The 21512-nt window shown below is 36.5% G+C and overlaps 1 protein-coding gene across 1 annotated transcript in view; it reads right to left on the reverse strand.

The window, feature by feature from the left end:
- LOC102485237 (uncharacterized) overlaps window positions 1-21512 on the reverse strand; it is a 134260-nt gene that overhangs the window by 86888 nt on the left and 25860 nt on the right. Inside the window, exons 5-12 of the mRNA XM_027775988.1 lie at window positions 18846-18947; window positions 13941-13994; window positions 10053-10157; window positions 9185-9238; window positions 3871-3975; window positions 1879-1932; window positions 1097-1201; window positions 511-564 (exon numbers count right to left, since the gene is read on the reverse strand). Of these exons, the coding sequence (XP_027631789.1) occupies window positions 511-564; window positions 1097-1201; window positions 1879-1932; window positions 3871-3975; window positions 9185-9238; window positions 10053-10157; window positions 13941-13994; window positions 18846-18947 (633 nt within the window). The remainder of the gene's footprint in view (window positions 1-510; window positions 565-1096; window positions 1202-1878; window positions 1933-3870; window positions 3976-9184; window positions 9239-10052; window positions 10158-13940; window positions 13995-18845; window positions 18948-21512) is intronic.

The following is a 21512-nucleotide window of genomic DNA, read 5'->3' on the forward strand; positions in this document are numbered from 1 at the left end:
CTTGTAGCTTGAAAATCATCCTGGGCCCATGTACATGTGTGCCCAAGATCCCAGGAAGAGAATGGAGCAGGAGAGATTGTAGCCGTGGCCATTCCGCCTTGGGGGTGATTTCTGATTTTTCCTCTCATCCTCCCTCTCTCTCTCTGGGAGCACACATGCCCTACAGCAAAACCTAAAAAAACCCCTACTGGTATTGAGCCAGCCCCACAGCCTACTTGGTTAAGGGAAGCAGATCTCACATGGCCGATTACAGTTTGGGTCCCACCCTGGCAGTTTGAAACACTCTGAGTGCATGTGCATAGTTGTCTAAAATTCCAATAGGATGGAGAAATGGAGGAGAAGGGATTGCAGCATGACCATATCCCATTATACTTTCTGTCTGTCTGTCCCTGTTTTTCTTTGATGTGCAGAAATGCCATCTAGCAATTAAAAAAGAACAAAAACCCAAGTGGTATAGATGTTATGTGTTGATTTATTTAGCAGACAGTTATGCTCTTATGCTTTACCTACCTTTCATAGACTTCACAGCCTCCAATAGTCTGTTCTGATACACCTGTCCTGCAGCTATTAAAAAAGGCACAATTTATATCCAAAGGAAAAAAAATATAGATGGCCACAGTTATTGTGCAACTGGATATTTCTAGTAAGAGAGTTTTATGTTTTCCCTGAAAAATCTGTCCTATCTTCCCATTAAATAAAAATTGCCTTAGTGACAAAGATGTATATATTCAATAAATGAGAAAATTGTTGAGAATACTATTATGCAGAAACAAAACTTACTTCTTTGCGTCCCTTTTCCTTTCCTCTTAATAGTCTTGTCCTACTCAGTTTCCTTTCCTTCAAATCATTTAGGCCTCAGAAGCCCATCTGGATAAGCCCATCCTGTTACATTCATATCAACTCTGATGGAAAAATTTGTGATTGAAGAGCTTGGTGACTCCCAGATTAAATCTATATGGCAAAGAACTTGCCTTTTCCTAGTCATTTTCAGCACTTCTTAGCAAAATAATTGGAGAGACGCTATTACAGAACTGCTTACAATGACCCTCAAAACTGAGCTCTGTGGAAAGACTACAATGGTTTTTGTGTGGCTCACCATCAATTGGTATTATTTGTTGCAAATTCATACATTCTTTCTCAGTGAGCGCAATCCCCATGTTTTCCAGAACTTTTTGCAGATCATTGGCATCAACCTTTGTTCCTTTCAAAAAGATAAGAACATTAGTACTTGGTCATTTGGGGGACTTTCTAATGATTTAAAATAAAAAGATTCATCATCTGCACTATATCATCTTCAACTTGAAGTACTGAACAGGTAGAAAGCGACACACAGAGCTATAAAGAATTATAGGGGAATTGTGAACAGAACACAGTCCACTAACTTCATAAAAGGAGTATTTTCTTAGTGGTGGATAAGCGTGCATCTAATGAAGAGGAGCAATAATTCGGCTGTCAAGATTGCCCAGCAAATTAGAATAACGGAAATAATTAAAATTCCCACCTCCCCAATGTTCATAGCATGGGAAATTAGTATTTGGGAGGTAGAACTTTAAATTATGTGATTATTCTCTTCACAGTAGACTAATAGTTTGATCCATGTTAAGGTTCTAATTTGCTATTTTCTATGCCTCTCAATATATAAGTTATTTGAATACCAGTGAATTAAATCATATTACTGGTTTATTAAAATAATTTCTCCAAGTTGTTTAACAAAATACAAAATTTTAATTATATTGTTAAATCTAGATAAGGTAAAATCCAAAAAAGACTTTAAGATTATGTATTTGATGGAAAAGTAATATAAGACAAAACATGTCAATTTGTGTAAATTGATAAAATATAAAAATTAACACAGTTTTATTATAACTTGACACTCACCAGTAAAAGCTTTCATTGCATTCATAAGCTTTTTCATTTCAACCTTCTGATTAACTGTTAAGGAAACATGTCAATCAAATACAAACATATCACTAACATTTATTAAAAATATGAAATAAAAAGAAAACAATATTTATATAGTCTACAATTTATTTCTATATGTATTTCTCTTATGAGTACAAAGGTCTAGAGTATGATTAGTAGAACTTTGATTCTTTGCGCTATAATGAATTAAACCTCTAATAATCAAAAGTAAATTAAAAAATTAGGTCACCTTTTCCCACAGACTCCACTGTTTTCTTTCATCAAGCAAACAGAACAGGATTTACAACTTCCATGTACGATATAATAAGTTTTCAATTTAGATTTTAGAAATTACCTCCTTATGTAATGAGTTAATACTTAGTAGTTATTGACGGTCCCTGAGACAGATTATCTTACTTCTTTGCTCTATTTAAGTTACATAATAATCACCCCATTGATTAATATGAGACATTTTATAAAGTAGAAGCTCAATATTTATTTGTAAAATTAATTTTAAAAATATACTAAGATACAGTCATTTTGGTACAAGTAGAGGGGCACTGCTGTGCAATGTTAGAGCCATATGGGAAGGCCTAGAGTTTGGATCCTTTGTTGACCTAAATGATCTGGGTGCATCCATAGTTCTGCAGAACTTGTAGGGGATTGTGGTATGGTGAGACCCTGTTGGGTGTCCCTGTCTCTGTCAAGAAATAATTTTTAAAAATTGAAATTAAAGCATGTTACTTAGAATTAACTCAGAAATTGAGAATATTTTGTAATCTCAGATACATGATTTCCTTTATTTGATAAAAAGATTAAGAAATGTTATCTCTATTGTCATTTGTGAAATTTCCTGGATATTTTTGCCAGTTTGTAAATAATAAGCATTCAAGCAGGTTTCATATAATTGAGAAGTTCTAATATGAAGACCATAATTTAAATTTTTTTAATTTAATAGGTTTTCTAATCAATCATGCTGTAAGTAACAAAAATGGCCAGAAGAAAATACTAATTGGCCATGGTATTACCAAATCTCAGCTGAGAGGAAATTTTGTTCTTCATTTTCTATTATAGCTAAAAAATCTAGTAGGCCATTATTAACTTTTTTCAGCAGATTACTAAAATGTAAATATCATTCACATACCACAAAATTTATTAATTTAAGGTGCACAGCTGCATGCTTTTTTAGTATACGCATAAAACTGGGCAAATATCATCACAATCTGATGCTAGAGCATTTTCAGGACCTCCATGCTCATTTCCATTCGCTTAAAGTCACAACTCTCAGCTCTGGGAATCTACTTTACTCTCTGTCTTTATTCATTTCCCAATTTTGAATAAATTGAATCATACATTATGGGGTCCTTTGTGAATGGCTTCGTTCACTGATCATATTTTCATCCATCTACTGCACTTCAGCCCTCATTCAGTTTTAGCTATATTTCAAAGTTTGTTTCTAGATCATCAAGGGAAATGCCTGAGAATACTGACCTTGAACCATGGAGCTGACATAGAAGTGGGATATTATATAGTTTTGTAATAAGGAAGGATTCCACACATTACGGCTCAAATGTTGGATGGCCCTTGACTGAGAACCAGAGGGATCATGATGGTAAGGAATGTGTTCCTCATGTTAATACTCTTCACCTTTGACCAGCTCTTTCTCTTCCATTTCCCATTTTCCCTGAATTGACCTTCTTTCAGGCTGTTTTTCTGCTACTCTGCTCCAATTGTTTGTGTTTCCCCTCACTGTTTATAGCCCTGACAGTCCTGCACATATGCTCAGTATTAAACAAGTAACTGACAGAGGTTAATAAAATAACAGGAAAGAATATCACCTTATTTTCTGAGTTCAAACCTAATTTTTATAAATGTCTTCTTAAAGACAAGTAAGTTTTTTCAGAGGTGATCATGTAGATGTTCACATTCTCAGGTTATCTTGAGCAGTTCAAAGATTTACATGCTCACCGTCAACAGGCAGGCTCTCTCTCAAATCTTGACTTTCCATTCCTGTGAGTTCCATTCCCATGTTTTGCAAAACAGTGTCTAGTTTAGTGACATCAACAACCCCACCTTGGGTAAAAGAGAGGAATATAGATAAAATGAATAACCACAAAATGAGACAAAAGTTATTAATTACTGTGCATTACCGGTGTTAGTTTCACCATGAAGACTAAGGTCCAACAAGGTAAAACACAATTTTACAAAGACTGTAACAAAAGAGGAATTCAAATTTACATCCTTGAGTTGGCCCAGTAACTTACTGGTTAAAGGAAGCTAGAACCCACATGGCCAACTGCAGCTTGAATTACAGTCCTGGTTGCTTGAAAAACATGCTAAGTATGTGTATAAGCAAGCCTCAAACCCTGAGAGGATGGATAAATAGAAGGCAAGGTGTTGTGTTATGACCACATCCCCCTGGATTACTTATATAAAGGAGAATCCATTTGCACAGGGTAAGAAGAGAGTTTCTTGAAGAGTGGATATTAATAGCTAATGCCCTGTGGTAGGGAAGTGCTTGACACATTCTAGAAATCACAAGGTCATTGTGGCCAGAATGATGGCAGTCAGAAATGAAATTAAGAGTCAGATAATTTTCACCATTGTAGGTCAGTCAGGGAAAATTCTGTTCAACACCTTTTTGTCATGTTTAAGAAATTCTTCCCTCTATAACATCAAAGTATTTTTTTTGTACTAGCAAACTATGGCCCTCTGTTTAAAAGTGATATTTTGTTAGAATATAGCCACATCATTCAGTTATATATTGTTTATAGCTATTTTCACATTAAAATGGCAGAATTGAATAGTTGCAATAGAGACTATGTGACTAGCAAACCAAAAATATTTATTATTTGATTTTTTTAAAAAAATTATTTTATTTAACTTTATTTATTATCTATTTATTTAAATTTGACTGGAGAAGGACAGAGTGAGAGAGAGAGAGAAAGTGAGAAAGCAAGCCACCAGGTCCAGGACTCAAACTGTGGTCGGCCATGTAGGAGTCCAGTAGCCATAACCATTCCACCTGCCAGTCCTATTATTTGACTCTTTACATAAACATTTTGCTTGCCTCTGTGTATTTTTTCCTTCATGACATGTCTACAGCATGGAAAATATTAGAAGTTTCATGTTATTGAGAAACTCTGACACTTGCAGGCCTTAAAATAATTGATACCTGGAACCAGCAGTTAGCGTAATGGCTATGTCGCTGGACTCCCACGTAGTTGACCACAGTTTGAGTCCCAGATCTGGTGGCTTAAACTCACGCTGGGCACGTGTGAGTGCGTGCCCAAGCTCCCGAGAGGAGAATGGAGAAGAGATTGCGGTGTGGCCACCCACCCTGGGGAGTGATTTCTCGCTTTCTGTCTCTGTCTTTCTCTGTCTGTCTGGCGAACACACGCGCCCTATAGCAAAAACTTCTCCAAAAAAAAAAAAAAGAAAAAAAAATTGATACCTTTATTTTTTCCAGAATTTATTATAGCACAATATAAGAATCAAAAAAATTTTTTCTAGGACAAATTTGTAGCTCATGTGATAGCATACTGGATTGTAAAACTTAAGACACACGCTGACTGTAGTTTGAATCTGCTGACTGTAGTTTGAATCCTCGGCCCAGGTAGACAAAAAAATACACTGGCTATGCAAACAAGTCAAGGATCCTGTCAGGCTAGAGGGCTGGAAGAAGAGGATTGCAGAGATATCAAGACTTGTGGAAGGTGTCTCTCTCTCTCATGCATGCTTATGTGCTCTCTCATGAATTTCTTTCTTTAAAATTGCTTTTTGTGTAGATGAACACTATGTCAGCGTTTGTCTGAGCAGTTAAATCTTTTCCCCTTGCTTTGTAAGAGACATCTTTCATGTTACCAACTTCCCATATATGCAAGGGTCAATATCTGGGCTCTCTATTATATTCAATCAGAATATGCACGTGCCAATAAAATACTGCTTTATTTATTACCCCTTTATACTTTCTGTATCTCCCTATTTTTTTTTCTTATTCAAAATTATCAGTTCCCCTGGACTTTATCAAATACTTGAGGTGAATTTGTAAAGTTACAAGAGGAAAAAAAAATGTGAGCATTTGTTAGAGTTTTCATTTAATTCATACACAGGCACTCTTACTTAACAACCAAGTTCTGGGGGCCAGTAGGTGGCATGGTAGATAAAGGCACTGGATTCCCACATGGCCGATTATGGTTTGAGGCCTGGACCTGGTAGCTTGCTTTCTCGCTTTCCTTTTCTCTCTCTCTGTCTCTGTCTGGTCAAATTGGAAAATAACAAAAAATGGAAATAAATAAATAAATAATTCTTTTTTAAAAAAGGCGACAACAATCAAGTTCTGTTCCTAGGACTAGGTTGTTAAGCAAACTGATCAATAAGCAAGGAGCTTAAAGGTAGAAGTCTTGTGGTATGGCATGGCACTATATGGTATGTGTATTTCAACACATGTGACACCACTCTAGAATAGTGTAATTCTATCCATACAAAAAGCATAAATTAGAGGGCCAACCAGCAACATAATGTTTAAGGCACTGGATCCCACAAGGCTGACAGCATGTTTTGAGCACTGGACTTGCTGGCTTGAAATCATGCCTGGCACATGTGTGGGTGCCCCAAATTCCAAGAGAATGAAGAAGGGATTGAGGCATGACCACTCCCCTTGGGGGTTGATTTCTTACTTTCTTTTTCTCTCTTTTTCTCTTTGTCTCTTTCTGACAAGAACACATGCCCTATAGCACATTTTAAAAAGAAGCATACATTAGACAAGCACAGAAAGCAACAAGACACACCAAAACACAATAATATAAACTTGACTTAATAATTTTTATTTATACTGAATACTACTATGATTGCACAATAAAGTACAAATTTAGAAATGCAGTATGTAGTCTTGTATGATTGCCAACGTTTCATGTAGTGAATACTAGCCAATGGTGGGAATGAGAGAAAGACAGAAAGGGAATTCCTACGCTGGAGAACGGCCATAAGTCCAAGCATTAAACAGGTAGGTTATTAAGGAGTGACTGTATTAAACAGGAAAAACATGATATATTCACATTATTGAGTTTCCCTATTTATGAACACAGTTTCCTACTATTCCTAGTTTGTGTGTGTGTATGTGTGTGCTTTCTTTCAAATTATGAATGAATGAATGGCCATATGCTTTTCTGGATCTCTTGGCAAGGTCACATGTTTTTTCTTCTTTATTCTGTCAATATTGCAAGTTATAATGATTGTTTTCTAATGCTGAAACAATCTTACATTCTGGGATAAACTCAATTTGGTCATGATAAATTATTTTTTATATATACTATCTAGATTCAATACTCTAATATTTTAAGAGGAGGTTTATATATATGTGCTCAGGCATGGTATTGGTTTGTACCTTTTTTGTAAATTCTGGTACTTGACTAGTATAGATTAGTGTAGGTCTCATGAACTGAGTACAAAATGCTTATTCTAATTTTTCTACATAAGTTTGTGTAAAGCTGGTATCATTTAATAATTTTTTACCTTAAAAACTTGGTAGATTTTGCCTGTGAAGTAATCTGTACTTTAAGTTTTCTTTGTTAGAAGATTTTTTGTATGTGTTTTAAGAATGGCCTTTTTTTTTTTTTAAGAATAATTTTAGGTTAACAGCAAAATTGAGGCGAAAGTAAAGGATTTTCCACATATTCCCTGGAGTGCACATATATAACCTCTCTCAGTGGCGTCCTCCACAAAGATGGTCCTGCTTTGCCATCCTGAAACTTCCCTGACAATACCAGGTACACATGTCTGTGATCTAGGCCCACAGAAATTGGTGATAGATGACTCATGGCATGATGGCCCTGTTAGGACTAACTTTCTTTCACTTATGGAAGAAAATCAATAAATGAACTTTAAAATTATGGGGCCAGCAGGTGGCACAGTGGTTAAAGCACTAGATCCTAGATAGCCAACTCTGATTTGAGTCCCATACATGGTGGCTTGACAAACACACCAAGTTGGAGTCATCAGGTGTGTGGTGGTTAAGGTGCTAGACTTCCACATGGTGGACCATGTTATGAGTCCTGGACTTGGTGGCTTGAAAATTACATCAGGCACATGTGCATGTATGCCCAAAATCCTAAGAGGAGCTTAGAGAAGGGATTGTAGCATGGCCACCCCCCGGGAGGTGATTTCTCACTTTTCCTCTCTCTGTCTCTCTCTCTTCCTCTCCCTCTCTTTCATGAGTGTTCATGCCCTATGGCAAAAAGAAAGAAAGAAAAAAATGCTGGGCACATGTGGGTGAGTGTCCAGGATTTCAGAAAGAGAATGGAAGAGAAGAGACGGCAGCACAGCCATTCCTCCTGGGAGGAGGGGGATGTCTCATTTTCCCTCTCTATTTTTCTCTTTCTGATGAGCACGCATGCCCTATGGCAAAATTTAAAAAACAAACAAACAAAATCACCAAAATAATTTCTATCTTCTATGCATTTAATCATTTAAAGCATACTTACTTGTAGTCCTTTGTACCATATGAAGTCTTTGGGTTCAGCTCTTTTCTTATTTATTGTATCTACTGACATTAACTGTAGATGGAACATTTTCAAATCTTTTGTAATTTCTTAAATTCAAACTCATTTTAGGAAGGATTTTATATGGATAATCTTATGACCATAACATGAGGATTAATTCTCAGAACACTATAGTTGCTACAATCTTGGTGCTAGTTTTCTTGTTAAAAGAAAGTATTATTTATTTCATTTTATTAATTATTATTATCATTATTTTTTTTTAACTTGACCAGAGAGAGACAGAAAGAGAAAAGGAAAGAGAAAGCAAGCCGTCAGGTCTAGGTCTCAGACCACAGTTGACCAGGTGGAAGTTCAGTGCTTTAATGCTTTAACCATCACGCCATGTGTCAGCCCCCTTAGTTGTTAGCTTTTTGTTAATTATTTGGCTTGTGTGTTCCCGGATTATGCAGGAGTGTAAATATGAACTGGAACCCATAGTCATGAATTTTCAGTAAAGGCTGTTCATCCACAGACTCAGAATCTGGAATGAAACAATAATCTTTTCATTTCCCCATGCAAATGAGACATTTTTCTAGCTTACTATTTAACTAAATGTGATATCCTTCAAAGATCATGCTCTTGTGAGGTTTTCACTTAAATCTTAAGGTTAAAGAACAATATAGGAGACCACTCTGGGAAAAATATTAATATAATTATACAGACACACACACATGCACAAATATGGTGGCAGGGTTATAAATACAGAACATTCCAAACACAAATATTTTCATATTCTCACTCACCTTGAAGATTTTTCACACCATCCATCAACCTGTTCTGGTACACCTTTCCACTAGCTGTAAGAATGACACAAATCAAACTAAACCAATGAGAGATTAAGGCAATATGAAAATCATAATTTCAGAAACTCAGACATCATAATTTACCCCCAGTAAAGTCTGACTTACTTGCAAATAACGGAAAACAACACAGAATGGATAAGGCTCTGAATGTGGTTCCCTGGCACCTGAGGGAGGTTATTATTACTAATACTTCACTATGTTAAAACACATGTGTCTTTAATTCTCCTTATCCTCCCTTTAGCTTTTCCATTTTTTTCCTTTCTAGTACATTCTCAACCATTTTGCTTTCCTTTATTTCCCTACTCAGTCTTGAGAATGCTTTCTCAGTGGAAACAAATCCAAGAGACTTTATTTTTTATCTTTAATTTTTTATTTCAATTTCTTTTATACATTCAATCACATGTTAATTAGCTTACAAAGTGAACATTCCAACATGTGTACATTTCTCACCAGTCCAGTTGACAATATTATAATGTTATCTTCAATAGATAATAACCCATTTCTTTGTCCCATAAATGCTTTGCCTCTCTATGTTTCTCCTTCATGTCTTTCCTCAGATTCTGCTCCTTCATTCACTCTCTTCCCACACTGTATCTGATATTAACAACCATTTATATACGGAATGAGTCATTGAAGGACATGATTTTATAAACGAAAGGGCACAATAGGGATTACTTCCTAAGGTATAACTGCATTTCTTCTAAAACTTTTCTTTTTAAGATATCAAAGGTAGAGAGTTATGGAAGGTCTTAAACATATTCAGAACTCTAAGTTCTTTAAGAGCTACATTGTTACTTTGAATACTCACCATCAACTGGCAGATCTTTCTCTAGCTCCAAGCATTCCTCATCTGTGAGCTCTATCCCAATTTTTTCCAAGTTATTTTTGATTTCACTGACACTAACTTCTCCTCCTTCAAAGAACAAAATGTATGTAGGTAAGAGTTTTGACTATACCTAAAACCTCCATAGTATAAAAAACCCAAATCATATGTCTGTGCAGTAACAACTTCAACAGCTATATGAACAAAGAAAGTATCATAAGATCTCTGTATCATCAGTCATCCTGGAAACAGAATTGTTTCCTTAACTTCCAATTTAGTATCTGTGATTACATAGTAAGGCAACGTAATATAAGACATAAGCAGTTCTTGGGATTTCTAAGTTATTTAAGGTATCATAGATAATTGATCCAAAATCAGTATGTCTATAAGTACATTAGTTTAGGATTGTATTTTGTAAAACATAGGCTAAACCTTTTTTTTTTTTTTTTGAGAAGTTTTTGCTATAGGGCTTGTGCACTCACTAGAAAGACACAGAGAGACAGAAAGTGAGAAATCACCACCCCCCCAGGGGGGATGGCCATGCTGCAATCCCTTCTCCTCCATTCTCCTCTTGTGATCTTCTGAATGCACACACATCCAAGCGTGAGTTTAAGTCACTGAGTCTGGGACTTGAACCGTGGTCGACTACATGGGAGTCCAGTGACATAGCCATTACGCCAACTGCTGGTCCCTAGGCTAAACATCTTAAGGTATGTCACTGTAGATGAGTATTTCCTAAGTAGAGATATATGTATTAGGTAGAAAGGAAAGGAGGGACCAGCAGATGGCATAATGGTTATGTCTTTGGACTCCCATGTAGTTGACCACTGTTCAAGTCCCAGGCCGAGCAGCTTAAAACTTATGCTGGGTGCATGTGCGTGTGTGCCCAAAATCTCGAGAGGAGAATGGAGAAGGGAATGTGGCATGGCCATCTCCCTTGGGTGGTGATTTCTTGTTTTCTGTCTCTCTGTCTCTCCAGCAAATGCATGAGACCTGAAGCAAAATCCCTCTTTGAAAAAAAAAAAAAAAGAGAAAGAAAGAAAGAAAAGAAAGACCAAGCAACACAGGTTGAACATTCCTAACTTAAAAATTCAAAATCTGAAATGCTCCAAAGTCTAAAACTTTTTGAGTATTGATATGCCTTAAGTGAAAAACTACACCTAACTTCATGTTATAGGTCATGATCAATGCTGCAATATAAAAATCCTGTATAAAATTACCTTCAGGCTATGTGTATAAGGAGTATAAGAAACATAAGCGAATTTTGTTTAGACATGGCAGATGTCTTCCTCAAGATCTTATTATGTAAATGTAAATATTCTGATATCTTAAAGAATTTGAAATCCAAAACACTCTGGTCCCAGGCATTTCGGGTAAGGGATACCCAACCTGCATCTATTATTCATAAGGCATTAAATATACATGAGATGCCTGTTCACTAAAAATCCCTGCTTAAATATATAAGAGATTCTAAATAATTATGATACAATAAATTTGCTTAGGAACTAGAAAAGGCACTAAATATCAAGGATATGGTAAATATTCATGAAAATCATTATTCAAAAGACTTTAATTTGGCCTCCCATTGATAATATCAATTTGGCCCCATCTATTCACTGCCTAAGAAATACAAAACCTGGGGCTCAGTGGTTACCTTAACTGGAAAGCCACGATTACTTGCCAGGTTTATTTGTCTTCATGTTTCTCTGAAAGAGCAGTTTGTGTCATTAGCCACAATACCTTCTGTGAACCTAGCTACTTGTACAGCCACTCTGGTCCTTATAAACACAACAGAGAAAACCCATGCAGTAGAAAGAGACACAGATCTATAGCATACTGTATATGCCAGATTTAGCTAGTTTGGCCTTTCGTGCACCCGCCCTTAAGTTTGTTTATTTATCCCATTTTCCTCCCTTGCTGTGCGTTTTAAAATAATTTAACAAATGTGTTTGTTAGAATATTTTAACTATGTCTATTAGTGTTTTTATTCTGTGATCTTTAGGTTAGCTTGCCTGATTGTGTACTTGGTGGCTATGAATTGCAGCAAGGTAATTGCCTTCATGATGTCTCAGATTATGTATAGTGAAGTATAGTTTGGAATATATCTCAGAGAATAGAGAATTTTCTATCAAGGCATTGAACTGAGATATATGAAATGTAGATAATTTGAAGTTTGAATGTTTATGTAATTTACTATACAACAAAGGAGTAGTTGTAATAAAGGAGGGTTTTTGTTTTGTTTTGTTTTGTTTTGTTTTGTTTTGTTTTGTTTTGTTTTTAAGAGAGACTTTTGCTGTAGAGCACATGCGCTTGCCAGAGTAACAGACAGAGAGACAGAAAGTGAGAAATTATCCCCCAAAGGGAATGGCCACTTCACATTCCCTTCTTCTCCATTCTCCTCTCAGGATCTTCAGCAGGCACACACATGTACCCAGTGTGAGTTTTGGCCACCGGGTCCAGGACTCAAAACTTGGTTGACTATGTAAGAGTCCAGTGATATAACCATTAGGCATCTGCTAGTCTCAAAGGAGGCTGTTAAAAAAAAAAGTTAGGGCCAGCAGGTGGCATGGTAATAAAGATGCTGGATTTCCACATGGCCAACTACAGTTTGAGTCCCAAGCCTGACGACTTGAAAATGATGCTGGGTACTTGTGTATGCATGCCCAAAATCCTGAGAAGAGAATGAAAGAGAAGGGATTGTGGTGTGGCCATCCTCCCTTCCCTTGCTGGGTGATTTCTTCCCCTACTCTGTCTCTCTCTGGTGAGCACTCACACCATCTGGCAAAAACCTAAAATAAAATAAAGATGTACTGTAAATAATAATTTTTTTTTAAAATTACTTAAGGGCAGCCCCATAGTGTAGTGGTTAAGCCCTGTGTACAGAGAGCTGGATCCCATGCAGCAAACTGTGGTTTGCATTCTGGCTCTAGAGTCTTGAAAAACATGCCTGGCTGGTGTGTGCTTATGCCTAAAATCCTGATGGGATGGAGGAATGAAGGAAAAGGAATTGTGATATTGGGGGTGCTTTATCTTTCTCTCTCTCTTTTCTCTCTGTCTCTGTCTCTCTCACACATACAAGTACATGTGCCTTTTGGCACATAAAAATAAAATAGTAATAGTAATAAATTTAAATTAATTTATCATAGTGGCAAACTGTAAGTGTTTAGAAAACACTAGAATGGGGACCAGTAGTTGACTTAATGGCTATTTCGCTGGACTCCCACGTAGTTGACTGCAGTTCGAGTCCCGGACCTGGTCACTTAAACTCAAGCCAGGTGTGTGTGTGTGTATGTGTGTGTGTGTGTGTGTGTGTGTGTGTGTGTGTGTGTGTATGTGTGTGCCCAAAATCCTGAGAGGAGAATGGAGGAGAAGGGACTGTGGCATGGCCATCCCCCTGGGGGGTGGTTTCTTGCTTTCTGTTTCTCTCTCTTTCTGGTAAGTACATGCACCTTATAGCAAAAACCTCTCTAAAAATAAGAAGAGACTAGGATGTAACATCACCCTATCTGAAGTCAAGTTCTTGAAGTCAACAAGCTTTGCTGAAAATGCTGGTTAGAGATAGTATTTTAGGCTTTGTAGAACATATAATTGTTTATTACAACTACTTTGCTCTGTAGTGTGAAAACAGTCATCAACAATACATAAACTAATGGGCATGGTTGTGTTCCAATAAAATTGTTTACAAAAACAGTTAGCAGATTTGTCCCAAGGGTTGTAGTTTGCCAATACATATCCTAGGCAATTAAATAAATATACTTCCTGAATTAAATAATAAAATGGTAGACTAAAAAGGCAGATAAGTGATAGGAATATAGCATAAATGTAGAACTTAGTGTAAGGATTCAGGTCTTAGATTTATAATAATTCACTTACCTGTAACAGCTGCTACTGCATTCATCAATTTATTGACCTCAACCTTCCCACTGGCTGTAAGAAAATTCAAAATAAGATAACAATGCCAAAGAGTCATACATAAAATGAGCAGAAATGAAGGTAAATCACATAATAAGAGACAAACCAACATCCACTAGTTCCACAACTTTATCTGACTTAACTATAACAATATAAACTCTGGGGACCAGCAGTTAGCGTAATGGCTATGTCGCTGGACGCCCATATAGTTGACCACGGTTTGCGTCCCGGACCCGGTGGCTTAAAACTCACGCCGGGCGCATGTGCGTGTGTGTCCAAGATCCTGAGAGGAGAATGGAGGAGAAGGGATTGTGGTGTGGCCATCCCCCCTGGGGGGTGATTTCTTGCTTTCTGTCTCTCTGTCTCTGGCTGTCTGGCGAGCGCACACGCCCTATAGCAAAAACCTCTCAAAAAAAAAAAAAGAATATAAACTCTGTATATTATATAAGGGGGCTTCAATAAGTTCATGAGAAAATAGAAGTATGAATTTAAAAATTTTTTAGGGAGATTTTTGCTATAGGACATATGTGCTCACTGGAGTGACAGAGAGAATGAAATGAGAAATCACCACTGGGGGCATGGTCACACTGCAATTCCTTCCCCTCAATCTCCTTCTGGGATTTTAGCCATGCATACACACGTACCCAGCATTAGTTTCAAGCTGTTGGGTCCAGGTCTTCAACCACAGTTGACTGTGTGGGAGAGTCCAGTGCCTTAACTGCCACATCACCTGCTGGTTCCTAAAGTATGAGTTTATTATGGCTCAAAAAATTTGAAATCCATGAATGTTTTTTGAAAATACATATTTTACATGTATTTCTGGAAGACCCCCACCTATGTAAAGTCCACATTAGCTAAAGGAGTGTTTGTCCCTTAGAGGAATGGAGTCCTGACTCTACCTCTTAAATGTGTAGACTGCCTTTCTACTTTCTAAGAATGGTGAAAGATCCCAATGATGCTGATTTGGCTATGTACCAACTTCTCAGCTTTGGTCCAGCCCATCTGTCAGATACACAAGTTAATGGAAAAAACAGAAAGATCATCTTTCTTATCTTCAATTTTAATCCTAATATACTTTTCTCTAGTTTCTTTGATCATCACTACTATTTTGGGATTTTTTTTTTTTTTGAGAGGTTTTTGCTATAGGGCACGTGTGCTCGCCAGACAGACAGAGAGAGACAGAGAGACAGAAAGCGAGAAATCACCCCCCACGGGGGATGGTCACACTGCAATCCCTTCTCTTCCATTCTCCTCTCAGGATCTTGGGCATGCACGCACACACGCCTGGCGTGAGTTTTAAGCCACCGGGCCCGGGACGCGAACCGCGGTCGACTACGTGGGAGTCCAGCAACATAGCCATTATGCTAACTGCTGGTTCCCTATTTTGGGATTTTTGATCATGTAATTGGTGATCTTTATTTTTTCTATTAAAACTGTATTTATTAAAGTAGATAAGTATCAGAAATAGGCAGTGGTAGAGTGATAATACAACTGGATCCACATGGAAAGGCCCAGATTTATATTCTAGGGCTTTCTTGTTCACATTGGAAAGGTACACAAGTGCCTATGATCAGGACTGGCTGAAGCTGGGGGTAGATCATGGCATGAAGACTCTGTTGGGGATGCTCATATCTTTGTCTGTCCCTTTGTCTCTATCTCTCTTTTATGGAAGAGATAAATAAACTTAAACATATATAGCTATTTCTGCCTGGCCTTTAAAGAAGGAAAGAATAGACATTTTAGATAGTTCCAATAATTGAAAGGATTTATATTAATACAATAACAGGTACAAAGAGGACTCAACAGTTCATTGAAAGCTAATGGGTTAATCAAAATTCTACCATAATGAGCTAAGCGTACAGACTTGCTCCCTGTGTCCCAGAGCTTCATGAAGATTTTATGTAACAATCTTTTCTAAAAAAAAATTCTGTCTTGCTTTGTTTTTACACATTTATTTACATTGGTCATGATTTTCAAGCCACCCAGTAGGGAATTTGAACCAGTCAGCCATATGGGAATCAAGCACCTTAATCACCACACCACCTGCTGACCCCATGTAACATTCTTAATTGTAAAAAAAAAAAAAAAAAAAAAGTAATAAATTACAAAAAAATCAGTGAACTGAAGAAAAATATTATGCCTTATTGGGCATAAAGGTTGAATTAGGATGGTACTAGGGGGATGTTTTTGTTTGTTTGTTTGTTTGTTTTGTTTTTTGGGGTTTTTTTGAGAGGTTTTTGCCATAGGGCATGTGCAATCGCCAGAAAGACAGAGAGAGACAGAGAGACAGAAAGTGAGCTATCATCCTCCAGGGAGGATGGCCACACCGCAATCCCTTCTCCTCCATTCTCCTTTTGGGATCTTGGGCACATACACACACACGCCTGGTCTGAGTTTAAGCCACCAGGTCCGGGACTCGAACCATGGTCAACTACATGGGAGTCCAGTGACGTAACCATTACACCAACTGCTGACCCCACTAGGGGGAATCTTAAGTGAGTGAGTTTGTTGACATTAGACAACAAAAATATCTATATTCTTATTGGTTCAAGCAAATTTTAAGTGTATTTGTTCTAGGATAATCAAATAGGAAGGAGGCCATATTTCTATTTCTATATTGAATATGAATTAGTATCCTTTGATGTGTCATTATAAAGTGAATATACTTTTACCATGCCCTCTTTGGAAAACAAAAAATTGTTTTTGCATGACAGATGACTAGAAAATAGTCCTCTGACTTGATACTATTTAGATTAATGATTAGAGTCCTCCAGTTGTATACCACTCAATTGGAATGTGGGGTTCAGCATCTATTTGAGATTCCTCTTAATGGCTTTCTGACACTTTGCACTAAATGTATTTTTTCATTGTTTATTTTTCACTTATTTTGTCTGGTATCTTTGATCATTACATTATTCCATTCATTCTCCAAAGATTTATTTCTTCTCTGTCAGGTAAGGAAAGACAAGGATATAAAATCATGTAGGCATGGTTTCTGCCTATGAGAAAATCACAATTTATAAATAAGAAAGACTGATATTTTTACATCATATTGCTAATGTAATGATACATGTATGAAACTAAGACAAAAGGTAAATTGGCTTTGATTATGGAAGCTCTGGGAAAGGTAAACATTGTTATTGGTCTTCCAGAAAATTTAAGTTGGCAAAGTAAATATGCCTAAGTGCATTTGTTCTAGGAGTTGGGGGTTATTTGAAATAGGACAAATGGACAATCAAATTAGATTTTATAGTAAACATCTGACAACAAAAATATCTGTATTTTTATTGGTTGAAGCGAATTTTATAAAGCATCTACTAAATTTCAGGTACTAGGAGGAATAAAAATAAGTTTAATAGTAAGTACAGTATAATCTCCGCCTTTGAGTAACTTAGTCTCTGGTGTGAGAAGGACAAATAAATTTATTATAATACAGTAACTGGATTGAGGCAGAACACAGTAAAACCAGAGAAACTTCTTGCTAACATGTACCCATTTGTAGCAACTATTTTGCAATGGGTTGAGAAGATTCCAGAATAAGAACTTTAAATTCTGTATACATTTATTACTTTGATTTAGATATTTCAGTGTTGATGGACAGCAATATGGAGGAAGAGAATGGAAAAAGATAAAATGTAAAGGCAGATCCTACAAGATCTATGTCATTAGGGTACTTGGACATTTGTCGGTATGAGGTAAGCCACTGAACAGAAAGTTAAAGTTAAGGAAAAGTTTAGGACATTTTAAAAACACTCTAGGAAAGGTGGCTTTGACTAAAAGCAGTCTAAAAGTAGGGAAAATGCAGGGGTTTCTGGATTATTCCAAGCTATGGACAGCAATCACCTGCAATGTGGTTAATATCAGCAAAAAAAAAAAAAAAAAAAAAAAAAAAAAAAAAAAAAAAAAAAAAAAAAAAAAAAAAAAAAAAAAAAAAAAAAAAAAAAAAAAAAGTAAGTGCGAATTTATGAAATAGTAAATGAATTACTAACTTACCTAATTGTTAGTAATTGGTATTCAAAAAGATACGGTACTCAAGGAAAAATCAGAATGAAAAGTGATACCAATTTCTAAACATGTATTACTTGAAACATGATAATACCATCAGCTAAGTGAATATAGTCAGGAGACACTTGATGGTAGATATTTTTAAATACAGTGCATTGAGATATAAAGATCTGAGGCTATACCAAGCAGAAACTAATTTGGTAGGTAGAAGCTAATAGAATTCTGGTTTTACTAACTCATGTTTAGGGAGGAATCTGGACTGGAGATAAAGATCTAAGAGTGTCCAGCATATTAATGACAGGTGAAATGTGAATGGAGTGACCATTATCTACAGAGAACTGTGAAATGGAATTTTAAAAGTGGAATAATTGGGCTGGCTCTTGGCAGAGCAGTGAAGAGCACTGTTTAAGAGAAACTGGACCCAACACGATGACTATAGTGCAAATTTCTGACTTGGTCACCCTGAAAAATACAGAGTGTACATGCAAGTGCCCAAGACCTGATGGGCTGGAGGAGTGAAGGAAGGGGATCAAGGCATGACTAGATTCTGTGGAAGGTGCTTGTTTCTCTTTCTCTCTTTCTCACTCATATGTGTATGTGCTCTATCATGAATAAAGAGGAAAAACAAAATGAATAGGGGGTCTAGGCTTCAACTACTTGAGCAATATTAATATTAATTGGGTAATTCATCACTTTTACTCTTTTTAAAATAATCTATGAATCTATAACTTTTATTCTGCTTCCTGTAAGTACATTACTTGGTAAGAAATAGTCCTGTATGTATGTAAAATTAATTATAGAAAATCTCATACATAAATGCATGAACACTCCCCCAAGTCACATTAGTACTTACAAACTCACCATCAAGAGGCAGAATTTCTGTTACATCATCTCGTTCCTTTTGTGTGAGCTTGATTCCCAGATATTCCAGGAAAGTGTCCAGGTTATTGATCGTAACTTTTCCTTCATAGGAAATACATAGGAATGGAATATGAGAAAAATTAGTTAAAAATATTAAAAATATTTTACATGAGAATTATATTAATATATATATTAATATATATATATATACACACACACATATAACTGAGTGCTTTAACATTACAAAAGAGAAAATGCACTTATGTAATTAATAGTTTTCTGTTTGAACTCCCATTTAACCTATCTCAGAACATTTAAAAATCAACACAAAAGTCAGAATTACAATCTCTTCCCTTAAACCTTAACTTGGGTATAAGTCTGGACTTTTTATTTTTTAAGATTTTTGCCATTAGGCTTGTGCACTCATCAAAGAGAGTGAGGGAGGGAAAACAAGAAATCACCCCCAAGGGGGATGGCCATGTCACAATCTCTTCCCCTTCATTCTTCTCTTGGGATTTTTGGGCACTCACTCACATTCACCCGGCATGATTCTCAAGCTGCTGTGTCTGGGACAAACCATGGTCAGCCAGGTGAGAGTCCAGCACTTTAACCACCATGCCATCTGCTGGCCCAAAGCCTGCACTTTAAATAGTCCTGACTGCCACTCCTCCCAAGGGCCTAGGAGTGTCTGGAGACAGACTTCTCTCTGCAAGAGAATCATTTCCCTAAATACCCAAGTGCCTGGGCTAATCATTTGTCCCCATCTGCCCTTCTCCCTTCTATTCTCTTGTTTCAAGAAGTAAGAGCAAGAAGAAGATGTAGTTTGTAGCTTGGCAATAAGTCCTTCACATTTCCTATTAGTAACTTGCTTTCAGTTAACGAAGTATATTGAAGCAAAATATTAAAAACATTTATTAGTGGATTGAAATTCTATTTAACATCAACCATTATCTGCCTCCATAATAAGTAGCCTAGAACAATTCTCAGAAAATTTGCCAACTTTTTTCTTTTTTACAGAGAGATTTTTTCTATAGGGCATGTGCACTTGCCAGAGGGACAGAAAACAAGAAATCTCCCCCTAGGGGGATGCCCACACTGTAATCTTTTCTCCTCCATTCTCTGCTTGGGATTTTAGACATGCATGCACACATGCCCAGCATGAGTTTTAAGCCACAGGGTCTGGTACTCGAATCATGGCTGAATACATAAGAGTCCAGCGACATAACCATTATGCCATCTTCTGGTCCCAGTCAATCCTTATCTTTACAATTTTCTACATATAATTATTTTCTGGGCTTTTAATATGTATTTTGTGGAAATATGTATCAAAACAGTATGTATTGAAATATTACGATAAAAGTAATTGATTAAACAAATCTACATATAGAAAGATATACTCACAATGTAAATGATAAATATGAATCTTAAATATTTTAGATCTTTCAGCCTTTCTTATCAGGTTTTTAATTTTTCTTTCATAGATTTCACACCATTTAACATTCTACTCTGAAACATTTTTCCAGCAGCTATCAGAAAGGAAGATCCATTTTAGAAGGAAAAAGGTGTGAGTTTGCTGGCCCCTCACTCAATTATATTTTAACACTAGTAAGACGATTATTTATAATTGGGTGAATAATGTGTTATATCTCACCATTAAATAAAAACAAATTGAGGGGCCAACCAAATGGCACAGTGGTTAAGGCAGCTGGATACCACACAGCTGACTGCTTGGTTTCGAGTCCTGGACCTGGTGGCTTGACCCAGCGTATGTCTGTGTGCTTCCAAATCCCAAGAAAACGGTGGATAAAGTTTTGTGGCATGGTCGTCCCACCATAGGGGTGGTGATTTCTTATTTTCTCTTTCTCACTCCCTCTCTCTCTGTCTCTCTTTGGCAAGCACAAGCATCCTATAGGAATTTTTTTTTTTACCTGAGTATGGGAAGAAAAATTGTCTCAGTGTGATAAACTATGCATAGGTTTGGCTGAGGAAACCAGCAGCAGAGGAAAACACAATTGCATTAAAACATTTGTTGGGACCAGCAGATGGCGCAGTGGTTACCTCGCTGGACTCCCACAGAGCCAACTGTGCTTCTAGTCTAGGACTCGGTGGCTAGAAACTCATGCAGGGCATGCGTGCATGCCCAAAATCCTGAGAAGAAAATGAAGGAGAAGGGATTGTGGCACGGCCATCCGCCCCTAAGGGGCGATTTCTCACTTTCTATCTCTCTGTCTCGCTCTGGTGAGTGCACATGCCCTAGAGAAAAAAACCTGTCTTAAAAAAAAAAAATCACTTCTTTCTTTCTTTTTTCTTTTGACTTCTTTTTATAAAGTTTTATATTCATCTCCATAGTTCCCTCCCTTTTTTCACTCAGAATTTAGGTTGATGAGTTGCCTTCATGGGTAATGTTGATTTTTTTTCTTTCATTTATATATTTTTACATTTTTCCACATTTACTTTACATATCAAAAAATTTTAGCTCATACTCCATAGTTCTTGACAGTTTATAAACAACTTAAAAAATTTCAAAATACTGAATTTTAAAGATAATGTTCAAAATATTTCTTATAATTTTGTATAATTTTATGACTCTATAACAACAGAAGCAGTATGGTTTCAAACATATATATATATATATATATATATACATTTAGAGTGCAGACACTTGGT

Source organism: Tupaia chinensis, unplaced genomic scaffold (assembly GCF_000334495.1).
Source record: "Tupaia chinensis unplaced genomic scaffold, TupChi_1.0 Scaffold000624_1, whole genome shotgun sequence".
Classification (NCBI taxonomy): domain Eukaryota; kingdom Metazoa; phylum Chordata; class Mammalia; order Scandentia; family Tupaiidae; genus Tupaia; species Tupaia belangeri.